At 42.6% G+C, this 16,655-nt stretch overlaps 1 protein-coding gene across 1 annotated transcript; it reads right to left on the reverse strand.

The window, feature by feature from the left end:
• Positions 1-2,196: 2,196 nt before the first annotated feature.
• Positions 2,197-16,375, reverse strand: LOC138906971 (uncharacterized). The gene is made up of 2 exons (XM_070196716.1): positions 14,267-16,375; positions 2,197-3,205 (listed from the first exon to the last, which is right to left on the reverse strand). Exon 1 carries the CDS (start codon positions 15,238-15,240, stop codon positions 14,278-14,280), a length of 963 nt encoding a protein of 320 aa, XP_070052817.1. The 5' UTR covers positions 15,241-16,375; the 3' UTR covers positions 2,197-3,205; positions 14,267-14,277.
• Between the last annotated feature and the right edge of the window lie 280 nt (positions 16,376-16,655).

The following is a 16,655-nucleotide window of genomic DNA, read 5'->3' on the forward strand; positions in this document are numbered from 1 at the left end:
CTTATTTTTACTAAATATTTTTTTAAGGAATAAGCCATCTTAATTAATCAAGCAAAGTAAATAAAACTATAATATTAAAACTTAAGAGTTAGAACAAGTTTACCGAATTGACGAACAACTTGTTGAAAATTAATTATTGTTCAAGACTTGAAGACTTCAATTCACCAACTTCACAATTTTGCACAAAATGTAACAATTAAGTAAGCAATTATAGAAGAATATTAGAGAGAGATTAATAATTTTGTGAGAAAAATGAAAGAATGAGGAGGTATTTATAGTTGAAAATAGGAAAAAAGTGTAATTATAAAAAGTTTGGGGTTAAAACAAAGTTTGGGAGGTAAAATGGCTATTTTGCAAATAGCCAACGGCTATTTTGGCAGACCAAACGGCTAGTTTTTAAATGGCCAAACGGTCAAAAAAATTAAAATTATTCGTTGGGCCCGGATAGGCCCGTTTAGGACCGCTTAAACCGGCCCACTTCTCATCCGGTCCCGGTCCCGGTCCCAAACGGTCCCGGTCTCGCGGGCCTCCCCTATAGGACCGGCCCACTACCCAGCCCACCTCCCCACGGTCCCGGTCCTATCCGGTTAGGACCGTTTAGGCCCACCGCCCATATGGGCTTGCGGTGTTGGGCCGGTCCCGGTCCTAACCGGCCTACATGCCACCCTTACTTAGTAGCCTAAGTTGATTATGTTGAACAAAGTTTGATTTTTGTGAAAAATGACCCCGGAATAATATTTTGATGGCTGTGATAGATTCATATCGTGATTTGTGACTTGGGCGTATGTCCGGAATTAAACGGTGTTTTAACGTATTTTTGACCGAATTCGTGGGAAATTTACTTTTTCGTCGAAATTTTCCGTTCACGTTTTTTGTAGTGATGTCAGTTAATTAACAAATGCACTAATTGTAACATTTTCAGAAAGCACAACAAAGTAAAAAAAAAAACATAAAAAAAAATTGGTGATCCTAAGAAATAAATCCCCTTTTATTGTGACATAACTTTGACTTTTTGAGTATTAAAAAATTATTACTACTACACAAGTTATTAAAGTTGAACATAATATCAATTAAATTATTTTTTTCTTCAAAAGGTTCACCATTATGATGGAGGAGTTAGGGCAGATTCCACCATGTATATATATTCCAAAAATGACTAGTATGAGGAGGATATAAGCCTTAGCCTCGATTAGATGGTACAGATTGGTATAAACCATTCCAATGTGTATTTTCTTCACAACAAAATAACTTTGCTTGTGGAGGACTCTTCCTTATAAATTATAGAGTACATGTCATAAGAAACTACGTACAATCTTGTCATTAGAACACTAAATATTGACAGCATTATTAACAACAAATTGGTTTCTTCTGAGCCTGAATCTGAAATTTGGCAAACCACTTTGATCTAACTTTCGGGAAGGTCTAACCTTTTGAAGATATCATAAGTCTTTGAATTTTTCCCCAAGTTAGCTAGATAATCTACAACCAAATAAAAAAATTTATTGGTAAATGAATTTGTAATGTTGGGATATTTCTTAAAATCTTTTAAAGGCAGGATGTGGATATAACTCGAATATGCATTTAAAATGTTCATGGTAAGTAAAATTTTATTACCAATAATTGTCTTCACAGTGATGAAGGATAATCTGCTGCTTTTTTCCCAAAAGAAAAAACCAAAGAAATAGAGTAGTGATGGTGGATCATTTATATATTTTCACTGAGACTTTTATTGGACACAATGGCTCCTTTTTTCAAAGTACACAAAGAACTGTTGAAGTTGAAAATATTTCTTTCATTTTTTGCAGTTGTCGTGTGATGCAAGTGTTCAAGAACATCCATGGCGAAACAGAAGTACTGATCTATAAGGGTAAAGGTTAAAGAATTTGATTAATTCTTTCTTTATTTTCTTAAATGACAACTATTTTGGACCAATTTTTTTAAAATAATTATGACAACTATGAAAGACCGGAGAAAATATATATTTTTAGATTAACCGCTTAAAAAGGAGATAAATTAGCACTCAATAAAGATTAGAACTTGATTTGCTAATTAAAGAAATAAAATTTATCGTCTAAATATAACGTATTCGAGGTCCAAGAACAACCTTCTGTAATGATTCCCACATTGGAATCATCATGAGAATGGAAAACAAGAACTAAAAGAAAGAAAGAAAATGCAGAGAAAACAAAGACTCAATTTTCATTCAACATATCTTCTCGAAAGTTCATTACATCCGTTACTTAAAAGGAAAAAGGAGGAAAAAGAATATATACAAAAGCTAACTACAGGGGTCAGAGTAAAAATTACTATTATTTTCAGGACTAAAGTGTAATTTCGAAAACGATGCAAATATGCCTCATTCGTAACAATCCATTCCCCTTAACAACCTTGTCCTCAAGGTTCTGACTACATCTTCAACAAAGATAGATCCTGGTATATACTCCAAGACTGAGAGACTGAGAGCCCCATTGAAAGACCAGAAATACGCACCAAGATATGCCTCCTCGGCAGCTTTTGCTAACACTACCGTGGGTGTCTATCCAAAAATCCCATGCTAAGCCTCTTCTAACTCCCAACAGTAGCATAATAAAAGTAGATGGCATTATACTTAGAGTTGCACAACACTGGAGAAGCAAATACGCTACTGCAGAGATCAAGAAGTGATGGCATATCCCAGCTTCCTGTGTAACACCTCCAACATGGATATAATCAATTTGGTACACCATAAAATATTGTTGCATCCTTCCAGCTATTTGAATAACTCCCTCCAAGATATTTTTGTCACCACTGCCCAAAAGCAATGCAGTTACCGCATGAAAATCCAGTTGAATTTGAAAATGGTGTAATTCTCCAGTATGCTTCCTCTTAAGTCTTGATATACCCATGTTCTTCATACTTGTGCTATGAATGAACGTAGGACTTAGTTCAGCAGAAGTGTCACCATCGAACCCCAAGATGTTTTTATTTGTTTGCTTTTCAAGACCATAAAACAATGAAGTAGCAACAATGTTGTCATCTTCTAACAAGGAGAACTCTATCATGGACTCATACCATATCCCATCAACTCCAACTGTTAGCAAGTAATTGCTACTAACAACAATTAAGATCAAAAGGGTGCTCTTCTTGAATGGCAATGGGAATGCCTCAAATGCTCTTCTTGCTTTTGCAGTGAATGAATACTCAAATAATAGAATATATCTATAACCTTGTGTACGGTCAAAACCGATTCTCAGTCATAAAGACCGGTCGAGACAATGACGTTTCAATCGAAGGGTATCCGCATGGCGAGCTCGGACGAATTCCGAAGTAGAGACGTCGAGCTTCGAGCTATAAGACCAATCAACCGCAAAACTCGATATCATTATCGAGCCTGCATCCGAATCGGACTACGGGGTAACGACGACCGACACAGGCCCCGAATATCGGTGCTCCAAGGCAGAACCAAGACTGGGGATTCGATCTAGCACCAAGCTCGAGTCAGTGCCAAGCTCGCAGACAAGAGCCGTTACAACCACACCAAGGGAGAGAATCTTGGCGAGAATCAAGGGAGAGACAAACCATCATGGGTTCTCCACTATATGTATTATTTTATGTTGTTACAAATAAAGTAGTGACCCTCTACTATAAAAAGGGAGATAGACTGCAATAGGGAGGGGAATTAAGATTTTATTGTGCTTGTTCTTCTAATATTTTTCAGTCTTCCCGTCCATCATTTTCCCATTTTCATAGCAAAAAATACCTGTATCGTCATTTTGTATTAAAGAAATTTGCATACCCTTAGAACCATATCTAAATTTAACGTTATCCGATTTTTCGGGTAAACAGTTTGGCGCCCACCGTAGGGCTAAGGGTAACGGTGATTGTTTGATATAAATCTACAGTACACTCCAGCTTACAACTTCGAATCAGCCATGGCTCTACCTATCGACCTCGAAGCCGGCCTTCAAGATGAAACCAACAACTTGGTTCCCGGGGCCGGAAGGCTACCTAACAACGGCAACAAGGCTCGAATCGAAGAGCCCGAAATTCGAGCCGAAGTACCACTGGATATCAATTCGCAAATAGCTCTAGAAGCGAATCAGCGTTCTGAACCAGAGAGGAGCGTTCAGGGCGGTGCTCGATCCATAGCCCGAGACACCTACAACACGGGGAAAATCAGGGTCAGCTTGCGTATGATTTTCGAAATGTTGCAAGCCCAACAAGCAGTGATAACTCAGTTGCAGAGCCGAACCCATACGCAAAGCGGGCCAAACTCCAATCCGCTTCCTCGAGAAGTCACCCCCAGAACGGAACCCGCCGTAGTGAAATCAAACGAGCAGGAATCGGGGACTGCTCCTGAAATTGCTAAATTGCTCGAGGAACTCACGAAGCGAGTCGAAGCCAACGACAAAAAAATGAAAACGTATAACGCTAGGGTCGATCAAATTTCGGGGGCTCCGCCAATGATAAAAGGGCTCGATTCGAAAAAATTCATACAAAAGCCTTTTCCCTCGAGCACGGTCCCAAAACCAATCCCCAAAAAATTCTGTATGCCCGAAATTTCCAAATATAATGGTACGACCGATCCTAACGAACACGTCACCTCTTACATATGCACCATCAAAGGCAACGATTTGGAGGATGATGAAATCGAATCCGTGTTGTTGAAAAAGTTCGAAGAGACCCTCGCAAAAGGAGAGATGATCTGGTATCACAACTTACCACCGAATTCCATTGATTCTTGTGCCATGTTAGCAGACTCGTTCGTAAAAGCACATGCTGGTGCCATAAAGGTTGCAACAAGAAAATCGGACCTCTTCAAAGTAAAGTAAAGGGGTAACGAGATGCTGAGGGAATTCGTATCCCGATTTCAAATAGAGCGTATCGACTTGCCACCGGTCACAGACGATTGGGCCGTACAAGCTTTCACCCAAGGACTGAACGGGCTAAGCTCGACAACGTCACGTCGGCTGAAATAAAATTTGATCGAGTACCCAGCAATAACTTGGGCAGATGTACACAACCGGTACCAATCAAAAATCAGGATCGAAGATGATCAATTGGGAGCTCCGTATGGGCCCGTACGTCAGAACCACACAACCACTAAAAATCAAAGGGAAACCAACAGAGAACAAAGGTCGAACAGAGATCAATACCAACCGTACGACACAGATCGGATGAACAGTGGTTCAGCACGTGACACGGTTCGGAACAACCGAAGGATTGATCGGGGGAAAATTTTCGGGGACTTATGAGTAAGAGCGGCTTTGATAAATATACAGATCCTATAGAAATCCCTCGACTATCGGAATATAATTTCAACATTGGTATATCCGCCATCGTATCGGCCATCGGACACATCAAAGATACCAGATGGCCTCGACCCATGCAAACCGATCCCGCCCAAAGGAATCCCAATCAAATGTGCGAATATCATGGCACCCATGGCTACAAAACGGAAGATTGCAGGCAACTAAGAGAGGAAGTGGCTCGCTTATTTAACAAAGGGCACCTTCGGGAATTTCTGAGCGATAGGGCGAAGAACCATTTTAGAGACAAGGAATTCGATAAGCGAAACGAGCCAGAAGAACCGTAACACGTCATTAACATGATCGTCGGCGGCGTCGATGCCCCCCAGGGACCGATGCTTAAACACGCTAAAACGTCGATTGTGAAGCGATCTCGGACCCAAGATCATACACCCACAGGGACTTTATCCTTCAGTGATGAAGATACAGAGGGAATCATCCAACCCCATAACGACGCGCTGGTAATATCCGCACTCATGAATAAAACTAAGATTAAGCGTGTGTTAATTGATCTAGGTAGCTCGGCCAATATCATCAGATCAAGGGTCGTAGAACAGCTCGGCCTGCAGGATCAGGTCGTACCCGCAACTCTGGTTATAAACGGATTTAATATGGCATGTGAAACCACTAAAGGCGAGATTACCCTACCGATAAATGTAGCCGGAACCATCCAACAAACAAAGTTTCATGTGATCGAAGGTGATATGAGATATAACGCCCTCTTCGGAAGGCCGTGGATCCACAGCATGAGAGCCGTACCCGCGACCCTACACCAGGTCCTCAAATTCTCAACACCGGGAGGTATCAAAATAGTGTACGGGGAACAACCGGCCGCAAAGAAAATGTTCTCCGTCGAAGAAGCAAAATCAATATCCTCACCTTCACCAATAAAAGGATCAGGTTCAAAGTAGAGCGCCAAATAGCAATCACAGACATCGGCTTCGACCCGGCCAGGTAAGCAAAACGTTGAAGAGGACGATGATGATCGATGGATCCCTCGATCCTTCGTAACCCCCGATGATTTCGATTCTACCAAATCAACAATTGAGGAACTGGAGCAAATCGTACTGATCGAACACTGGCCCGAACAAAAGATATACCTGGGAACGGGTTTGAGCCCCGAACTCAGGATGAAACTCATTCAATTTCTTATCAATAACATCGATTATTTTTCCTGGTTCCATCTAGATATAACAGGGATCTCGCCGGACATAACAGCGCACCAGTTAAGCTTGAACCCTATGTTCAGACCGGTGAAGCAAAAAAGAAGGCCCCAGTCCGAGGAAAAGCACGCATTCATAAAGGACGAGGTAACCAAACTTCTCAAGATAGGGTCCATTCGGGAAGTAAAATACCTCTAATGGTTAGCCAATATGGTTGTTGTACCTAAAAAAGGAAACAAACTTAGAATGTGTGTGGACTATAAGAATTTGAACAAAGCATGCCCCAAAGATTCCTTTACACTACCCAACATCGATCGTATGATCGATGCCACGGCCGGCCACGAGATTCTCACCTTTCTCGATGCCTATTCCGGGTATAATCATATTCAGATAAACCCGGACGACCGGGAAAAGACTTCATTTGTGACCCGATATGGAACATATTGTTATAACGTAATGCCCTTCGGGCTAAAAAATGCAAGAGCTACTTATCAACGCCTAGTAAATAGAATGTTCGAAGAACAAATAGGTAAAACGATAGAAGTCTATATTGATGACATGCTAGTTAAGTCCCTGCGCGCAGAGGACCACTTTACCCATTTGCAGGAAACGTTCAAGATTCTGAGGAAATTTAACATGAAGCTCAACCCCGAAAAATATGCTTTCGGGGTCGGTTCGGGCAAGTTCCTCGGCTTCATGTCTCAAATCGGGGAATTGAGATCAACCCCGACAAAATCAAGGCCATCGAAGACATCACCATCGTGAACAGTGTGAAAGTTGTACAAAGGTTAACGGGAAGAATTGCAGCCTTAGGCCGGTTCATTTCAAGATCATCGGATCGAAGTCACAAATTCTTCTCCCTACTCAAAAAGAAGAACGACTTCGCATGGACGCCGGAATGCCAACAAGTGTTACAGGAATTGAAACGATACCTCTCGAGCCCGCCACTGCTTCATACTCTGAAAGTGGACGAGCAGCTCTACTTGTACTTGGCGGTATCGGAAGTCTCCGTAAGCAGCGTCCAAGTCCGAGAAGAGCAAGGTACGCAATTTCCCATTTATTACATGAGTCGGACCTTAGGAGAAGCGGAAACTAGGTATCCACACTTAGAAAAATTGGCACTTGCCCTGGTAAGCGCATCTAGAAAGTTAATGCCGTATTTCCAATGTCACCCCATAAGCATATTAACCACCTACCCACTCCGAAATATCTTACATAGGCCCGAACTCTCAGGCCGATTGGCCAAATGGTCCATCGAACTCAGTGGATACGATATCGAATATCAATCTCGCACGGCCATCAAGTCTCAAATTTTGGCAGACTTCGTGGCCGACTTCACGCCAACCCTCATACCCGAAGTCGAAAGGGAACTCCTTTTGAAATCAGGTATATCGTCTGAGGTATGGATCCTATTTACGAACGGTGCTTCGAATATAAAGGGGTCCGGGTTAGGCATAGTTTTAAAACCCCCCACGGGTAACATTATTAGGCAAGATATTAAAACTATCAGGTTAACTAACAACGAGGCCGAGTATGAAGCCATGATTGTAGGTCTCGAACTAGCTAGAAATTTGGGAGCAGAAGACATTGAGGCGCATTGTGACTCTTTGCTAGTGGTGAGTCAAGTAAACAAAACCTTCGAAGTCCGAGAAGGTAGGATGCAAAGGTATCTGGACAAATTGCTTATCACCTTACACCATTTCAAACAATGGACCCTACGGCATGTCCCACGAGAACGAAATAATGAGGCCGATGCTCTAGCAAATTTGGGATCGTCGGTCGAGGTAGGTGATTTGAGCTCGGGGACTATCGTCCAACTTTCAAGATCGGTAATCGAAGAAGGGCACGCCGAAATAAATTCTACTAGCTTAACCTGGGATTGGAGAAACAAGTATATTGAGTACTTAAAAAACGGAAAGCTCCCTTCAGACCCTAAAGATTCCAGAGCCCTACGGACTAAAGCTGCTCGATTTACGTTGGCTGCGGACGGAACACTATATCGAAGAACATTCGATGGACCGATGGCGGTATGTGTGGGTCTGGGAGATACCAATTATATCCTCCGGGAAGTACACGAGGGCACTTGTGGCAATCACTCTGGCGCCGACACATTAGTCCGAAAAGTGATCAGAGCGGGGTATTATTGGATCGATATGGGCAAAGATGTGAAAGAATTTGTTCGTAAATGTGATAAATGTCAGAGGTTTGCGCCAATGATCCATCAAGCCGGGGAGCAACTTCACTCGGTCCTATCCCCGTGGCCATTCATGAAATGGGGGATGGACATCGTCGGCCCTCTGTCGTCAACTCCAGGTAAAGCCAAATTTATTTTATTTATGACTGACTATTTTTCTAAGTGGGTTGAAGCGCAGGCGTTCGAGAAAATAAGAGAGAAAGAAGTCATAGACTTTATTTGGGATCATATCATATGCCGATTCGGGCTACCCGCCGAAATAGTATGCGACAATGGGAAGCAATTCGTTGGCAGCAAAATCACAAAATTCCTCGAAGATCACAAAATAAGAAGGATATTATCAACACCATACCACCCCAGTGGGAACGGTCAAGTTGAATCAACGAACAAGACTATGCTTTAAAACCTGAAGAATAGATTGAACGACGCGAATGGAAAATGGAGAAAAATCCTGCCCGAAGTCCTTTGGGCATACCGAACAACGTCAAAATCCAGTACGGGGGCGACCCCGTTCTCCTTAGTATATGGTTTTGAAGCATTGATACCAGTCGAAGTCGGTGAACCTAGTCCCAGATTTCGATTCATGACAGAAATCACAAATAACGAGGCTATGAACACCAGCCTCAAATTATCGGACGAAGGACGAGAAGCTGCCCTCATCCGACTGGCCGCCCAAAAGCAACGAATCGAAAGGTACTATAATCGAAGAACTAAACTCCGCCATTTCAAGCCCGGGGGCTTAGTGTTAAGAAAGGTCACCATCAATACTCGGAATCCGAATGAAGGAAAATTAGGACCAAATTGGGAAGGACCATACCAGGTGCTCGAGAACGTTGGAAAAGGATCATACAGGCTCGGCATCATAAACGGCAAACAGCTATCAAGCAGTTGGAATGTATCATATTTAAAATGGTACTACTGCTAAGGCACGACCTTTCCATATTCATCTAACTAACCGATGCATAAGTCCGAACAAGAGCTGAAGAAGATCTTTCGATCAAGAGCACGCGTTGCACTCTTTTTCCCTTAGACCGGTTTTCTCCCAAATAGGTTTTTCGGCAAGGTTTTTAATGAGGCAACCATCGATCGTGCTGCACTTTCAACAATATCCGAGGCCTCTTTCCGACAAACCTCGAATACCGGGGGAGCATCAGGGCCCTCAGATACATCGAGTTCAGATGCAAGATAGTCATCTCACAACAAGGTTCCAACAGGAAAAATTGTAAGAGCCAAATGGTCAAAATGAACCATGCTCATATAGATCGGCCCAAACATAAACACATGTGCAATGACTTGAGATTTATTGTGGAACCAGAATTAAGATTCACTCGACTATTAAGCCTACGGGCTACTATTATTCTGAGTTCGAGCAAAACACTCGCTCTACCATTTAAGCCTACGGGCTACTTACATTTCGAGTTTGAAACATTCACTCGACTATTAAGCCTACGGGCTACTATTATTCTGAGTTCGAGCAAAGCACTCGCTCTACCATTTAAGCCTACGGGCTACTTACATTTCGAGTTCGAAACATTCACTCGACTATTAAGCCTACGGGCTACTATTATTCTGAGTTCGAGCAAAGCACTCGCTCTACCATTTAATCCTACGGGCTACTTACATTTCGAGTTCGAAACATTCACTCGACTATTAAGCCTACGGGCTACTATTATTCTGAGTTCGAGCAAAGCACTCGCTCTACCATTTAAGCCTACGGGCTACTTACATTTCGAGTTCGAAACATTCACTCGACTATTAAGCCTACGGGCTACTGTTATTCTGAGTTCGAGCAAAGCACTCACTCTACCATTTAAGCCTACGGGCCACTTAAATTTCGAGTTCGAAACATTCACTCGACTATTAAGCCTACGGGCTACTGTTATTCTGAGTTCGAGCAAAGCACTCACTCTACCATTTAAGCCTACGAGCTACTTAAATTTCGAGTTCGAAACATTCACTCGACTATTAAGCCTACGGGCTACTTACATTCCGAGTTTGAAATAATCACTCGAATATTAAGCCTACGGGCTACCTTTATCTCAAGTTGGAGCAAGCACGCACTCGACCATTACGCCTACGGGCTATAATATTTCAAGTTCCAAACATTGACTCGATGGCTAATAAGCTACCTTTTACATCTACGGATTATGTTCCTTCAAAGTGTGAATCATTGGCTCAACAAGCAAACTCAGGGGCAACAAACCTGATCGATCAGAGAGACTACAAGGTCAACATTCGATTAAAAGTCTTCACAGAACAAAAACAAGTCGACCTGATTATACATATATATACAAAAATTGCCTACGAGATTAATGTACAAACATGAAGAATTCGAAACTAAGCTTCCTGGTCGAGCTCTTCCCCGTCCTCAGATCCGCTTTAGCTACCATCATCATCATCGTCATCAGAAGCCAAGGCTTCAGCTTCCGCTTTGAGCTATTTTGCCTTTTTTACCTATTCGGTAAGGTCGAAACCTCAAGCGTGTATCTCCTCGAGGGTCTCCCTCCGAGACCTACACTTAGCAAGTTCGGCAACCCAATGAGCTCGAGTATTGGCGACCTTCGCCGCTGCCCGGGCCTCCATCTGAGCAGCCTCAGCATCAGCCCGATATACAGCAATGGACTTATCCGCCTTAGCCTCAGCAAGTCATGTTTCAAGCTCCTCAATCTTCTTAGCTTGAACCGACCCCTTTTGCTTGAAACTTCGAAGTTGAACGTCAGCCGATAATAATTTTGTCAAAATGGTCTCTTTTTCCGCTGCCAGGCGGTCGAGGGTCTCCTTCCACCGATTGTATTCAGCTCGGATTTGATCGACTTCTTCTCGAAGTAACCCGATCTTTTCGATCTTCTACTGCAACTGAGACAACAAAGGGTTAACTTCCACGGTTGAGTCAGACCCATACTTTAACAGAATGAGGCTCACCTGCTTATCGAGCTCGACCCCTTCTTCACGGACCTTAGCCAAATCCGCTTGGAGGTCCTTTATAGCCTCGTCCTTTTGGCTGCAAAGAAGCCGTAGGGCATCTCTCTCACCTGAGACCTTTCGGAGCTCGGCCTCACACTGTCTAAGATCGACTCGAAACCTACTAATGGCCTGCACGGTAAGAAACACGAGTCACGTATGGAAAAGAACAAATAAATGAAGTATGGAAGAATCATTACCCGAGTAATGAAATGCTGAGCCTCCTCCAATAAAAGAGAAGCGTCACTGATATCGGAACCATCGTCGACTCCAGTAAAACAATCCCTAAAAGGATCCCCTGCACCAGAGCCTGTGCCAATATCGGGAGTCTTCAATTCTCGAGCTTCCTTCAGCGCCTCCTCAGAAAAAGATGGAAGAGAAGCGAATCACCCATCGTCATAGCCCCGAGCAAATCGCTCGGAGTACTCCGGTCGAGATTCTGGTCTTCGGGAACAACCCCGACAGGTACAGCCGCCATCGGCTCGGGAGCTTTGGCAACCTCGATGGCCTCCGTAGACCGGACTACCAAAGCCGAGGAGCTATTTTCTTCTTCTTCTTCTCTTAGTCGTTAGACCGAGTCAATTGAAAGGGTAATTGTTTTTCTCTTCACCCTGCGAGTTTTGGGCTTGGGGTCCTCCGACCGAGAGGAAGCTTTTCGCTTTTTATCTTCCCCATGTTTAGGGACCAGGGACTTGTTTCTTTCCTCGCCGCTCGAAGGCCTCAAAGCGGCATCCCTGGTTACACCTGCACAAGAGGAAATCGGTAACGAATAGAACGCAAAGAATACTTCGAAGGAAACGGGAAGCAAACCTCACCATGGTTCTTGGCCTCCCATCTGCCTTTTGCCAAATCACGCCAAGCACGCTCGGCATAAGAGGAGGTCGAGGCCAACTTCCGAACCCAGTCCTCGAGGTCGGGCACCGCTTGTGGCATCCAAGGGGCAGCTGAACATCAGGGAAGGATGTCAGAAAAAATTGGAAAAGCACCTGAAAAGTGAACAAAAATCACTTACGGTCAAAATTCCATTCTTCAGGGAATGGCATCTTCTCCTCCGAAATGAGATCACGGGTCCTCACTCGAATATAACGACCCATCCAACCTCGATCTGTGTCTTCATTGATGCTCGACATCAATGCCTTCGATGCCCGACGATGAAGTCTGATTAGTCCTCGAAAGATCTGAGGCTGATACAGTCGAATGAGGTGGTTCAGAGAAAAATCCAACCCTCCGTCTTTGATAGAGAAGAAGCGCAATAAGATCACTATACGCCATAAAGAGGGATGGATTTGGCCAAGGGAGACTTGATACCTTTTGCAGAAATCAATAATCACCGGGTCGACGGGTCCCAGTGTGAAGGGATAAGTGTAAACACTTAAAAACCCCTCCACGTAAGTGGTAACATCCTCATCGGAAGACGAAATTTGCAACATGACCTCGGAACCCCAGTTGCAGTCTTTTCGGACGGCCTCGAGGTGATCCTCCGTTATAGAGCATGTATACATCGATACGTGTTCACATCGACCCGGAACGGAGGAATGGTTCTCCACCTTAAAATCGGTTTTCATAATGCACGGTCCAGGAACATAGTCATGAATTGACGGCTCCACCGTCGCCTTATCATCAGACGGCCGTGAGGTAGAGGCTTTTTCCTTCTGAGGAATAGTTTTGGAAGTTTTCGCCATTGATATGAAAGGAAAGAGTGCAAACGAAGAAATAGACAGCACCAAAATTCTGGTATGAACGGCCCCGTAGCAGCAAAGTAGAGAGGAAAAATAGGAAAGTCTGGAAGAAGAGAAGGCGCAAAAATGGTAAAAGTTGTGTGGAAAGATTATTTATAGACTAAGGCCTGACGGTTCGGTATCAGCGGTGGCCGACCACCGTCTGACACACATTAAATGCCTCGGTAAAACCGATCCGATGGGACAGCCATCACACACATCGAGATCAGGTTCGATAGAAACGTCGGCATAAATTTTATCGAGCCGCAGGAAAATCATATCGTTCCTCGCCACATCCTTTTCGAGAAACGAGGGGACTATCTGTGTACGGTCAAAACCGATTCTCAGTCATAAAGATCGGTCGAGACAATGATGTTTCAATCGAAAGGTATCCGCATGACGAGCTCGGACGAATTCCGAAGTAGAGACGTCGAGCTTCGAGCTATAAGACCAATCAACCGCAAAACTCGATATCATTATCGAGCCTGCGTCCGAATCGAACTACGGGGTAACGACGACCGACACAGGCCCCGAATATCGGTGCTCCAAGGCAGAACCGAGACTGGGGATTCGATCTAGCACCAAGCTCGAGTCAGTGCCAAGCTCGCAGACAAGAGCCGTTACAACCACACCAAGGGAGAGAATCTTGGCGAGAATCAAGGGAGAGACAAACCATCATGGGTTCTCCACTATATGTATTATTTTATGTTGTTACAAATAAAGTAGTGACCCTCTACTATAAAAAGGGAGATAGACTGCAATAGGGAGGGGCATTAAGATTTCATTGTGCTTGGTCTTCTAATATTTTTCAGTCTTCCCGTCCATCATTTTCCCATTTTCATAGCAAAAAATACCTGTATCGTCATTTTGTATCAAAGAAATTTGCATACCCTTAGAACCATATCTAAATTTAACGTTATCCGATTTTTCGGGTAAACAAACCTGTCAACTTCTTATCTATCCAGCAGTGGATGGAAATTGTTTATTTCTTCATGTTGATAGAGCAATGAATAAAGAGGAAAAAACCCAACTAAAGAATTAGTGTTAACCTGCTGCTCTACATCTTTCATTTTAATATCAATTTCCAACTCCCATGTCTCTGCAGATATTCTCCTTGGCTGAATACATGTTACTCCACTATCATCAGTTATATGCATCCATAATATATACTTCAGAAGATGATAAGAAATTACTGTGAAAAAGACCAACACCTTTGCTTGAGCTATTGTGGCTTTAAAATTAAAACTATTTTCAGATCCCAAAAACACAGTGGTGAGGATGTGTTTAACTACCTCTTCGCTATCCGTTGCAAACTGACCCTCAGTGTGATGGTCAATTCGAAAGGCATCAGATGTTGCCTGCTCATGACCATTTGCAGTTTCTTTCACTACAAGCTGGCACATTGAAAGAACTATAGCAGTAGATGAGAAATTATCAACACCACTAGAAAGAGAAAACAGAAAATCATATGCACCACTTCTTCTTAGATAATCCCATAGCGAGCAATCCAATCTCCACATCCAAGGAGCTATTGCACTAGCTCCTAAACCTTCCAAAGCAGGGTAACCAACATCAGAAAGTCCAAACTTGATATCACCATGATAAGCCACGAAACATATAACTAAAGGATTCCACTTAAAATGACTTGCAGGAAAATTGAATTGGCCTTCTCTGTGTAGGGAATCAATGTGTGATGTTCCACCACCTTTTATCCCGCCAAAAATATTCCCAAAACCTTCGGACCAGAAACACGGTATATCACTAAAGAAAAGAAGCACATGATTACTTGAAGAATCAAAAAACAATGATTCTTGATAGTGTTGAGTGCAAACAATCGATCGTGTATTCCACATTCCAAGATTTCTAGAAAGGCGATAAACATCTTCAACCATCCCAAAATTGGAATGCAAAATCATCAAGAAATTTTCCACAAATGTGGATGAATCATGACCGGCGTTCACGCACAAAGCATGTAGTGGCTGACCTAGCTCAAGTGAAGTATAATTCCCATGCACCTCGGCCAAGAATGAGAGGTTATTAACATCCAAATATGCAGCCAAAGCAACCTAGGAAAATCTCACTTCTTTATCAATCTCACAGTATGTCATTGCAATTTTAGTACTCTTTTTTCTCTTCAGAATTTCATCATAAAACTTGCTAGTTACCCAACTTTCTTCATTTTTGCCATATATGGCAACTACAGCTTTGGGTTTCACCGTGGTTATAACAAAAGGGGGCTCAATTATACCTGTCTCATTAGAATAGAGGTTGATTCTATTTCGAATAGCTACTATGAGATGGTTGGAATGCCTTCCTTGCTCTCTAATGCCAGTAATAGGAGGCTTGAAAGTGACTTCTTGTCCTTCACTAAGAGTTGTTTGTTTAGGGAGAGATTCTTCAACCTTTAGAAGACTTTCATCGAACACCATGTCCACGTGATTTCTGGAGTTTACAATATCAAGATATTCATCTTCGATCTCTAAAGGCACACCCCCAACACTGCCATCACATTGCTTATCCAGCAGATTGGTGTCATACCTCTGAGGGATTTTATCAAACACTCGATCCACCTTACTTTTTGAGTTTTTCTGAATTCAATTTTTACTACCTCACCTTCTCTATCATTTTGGATCAAAGTAAACCCGCGGTCACCAAGAATCCGTTTAGTGTTAAGTTCACTAATATAATTTAGAGCCAAGGAAGTTTCAAATAATTGAAACTGAATGGTGGTGATCTCATTAGACCTAACTTCCACAGTTTTATTTGTGTGAGAACTTTCATCAAACAGTTGGTCGTCCACTTAACTTCCTCCCTCCTTAAGTTCCATTTCGAGCAATGTATATTCATCACAATTAACAGACGCTTCTTCTTCATCGTCCTGTACTTCAACGTCGCTGCAGGGAGATGATGTTCCAGACAAATTGTTGCGTTTGTGAAAATATCTCATACCAGACAAATTGTTCCAGGCAGAGCACAATGCAACGTCGTCTTGTACAGTACTCCAACTTAGTTTTGGTTTTTTATTGGCAGAGCACAATGCAACGTCGTCTTGTACAGTTTATTACAACTTCAACATGCTTTAATAACTATAACCTATAGATCAGGAAATAGTACGACTTCAACATGCCTTTATATTGTAACTAGAGATACTGCCTATGAGATCTTAATAAGGGTAAATCTGTTCACGTATGATTTTGGAATTTGCCTAGCAGTTTTAACGAGTAATATGATCATTTAGAGAACATGTCTATAAGAAGTATAAGTTCAAATTACTCAGATCAATTCCCTGGTTATTCGGCACTCGTCTATTGATTATCAATTTTAACTTCCT

Source organism: Nicotiana tomentosiformis, chromosome 3, assembly GCF_000390325.3.
Source record: "Nicotiana tomentosiformis chromosome 3, ASM39032v3, whole genome shotgun sequence".
In the NCBI taxonomy this organism is placed as follows: domain Eukaryota; kingdom Viridiplantae; phylum Streptophyta; class Magnoliopsida; order Solanales; family Solanaceae; genus Nicotiana; species Nicotiana tomentosiformis.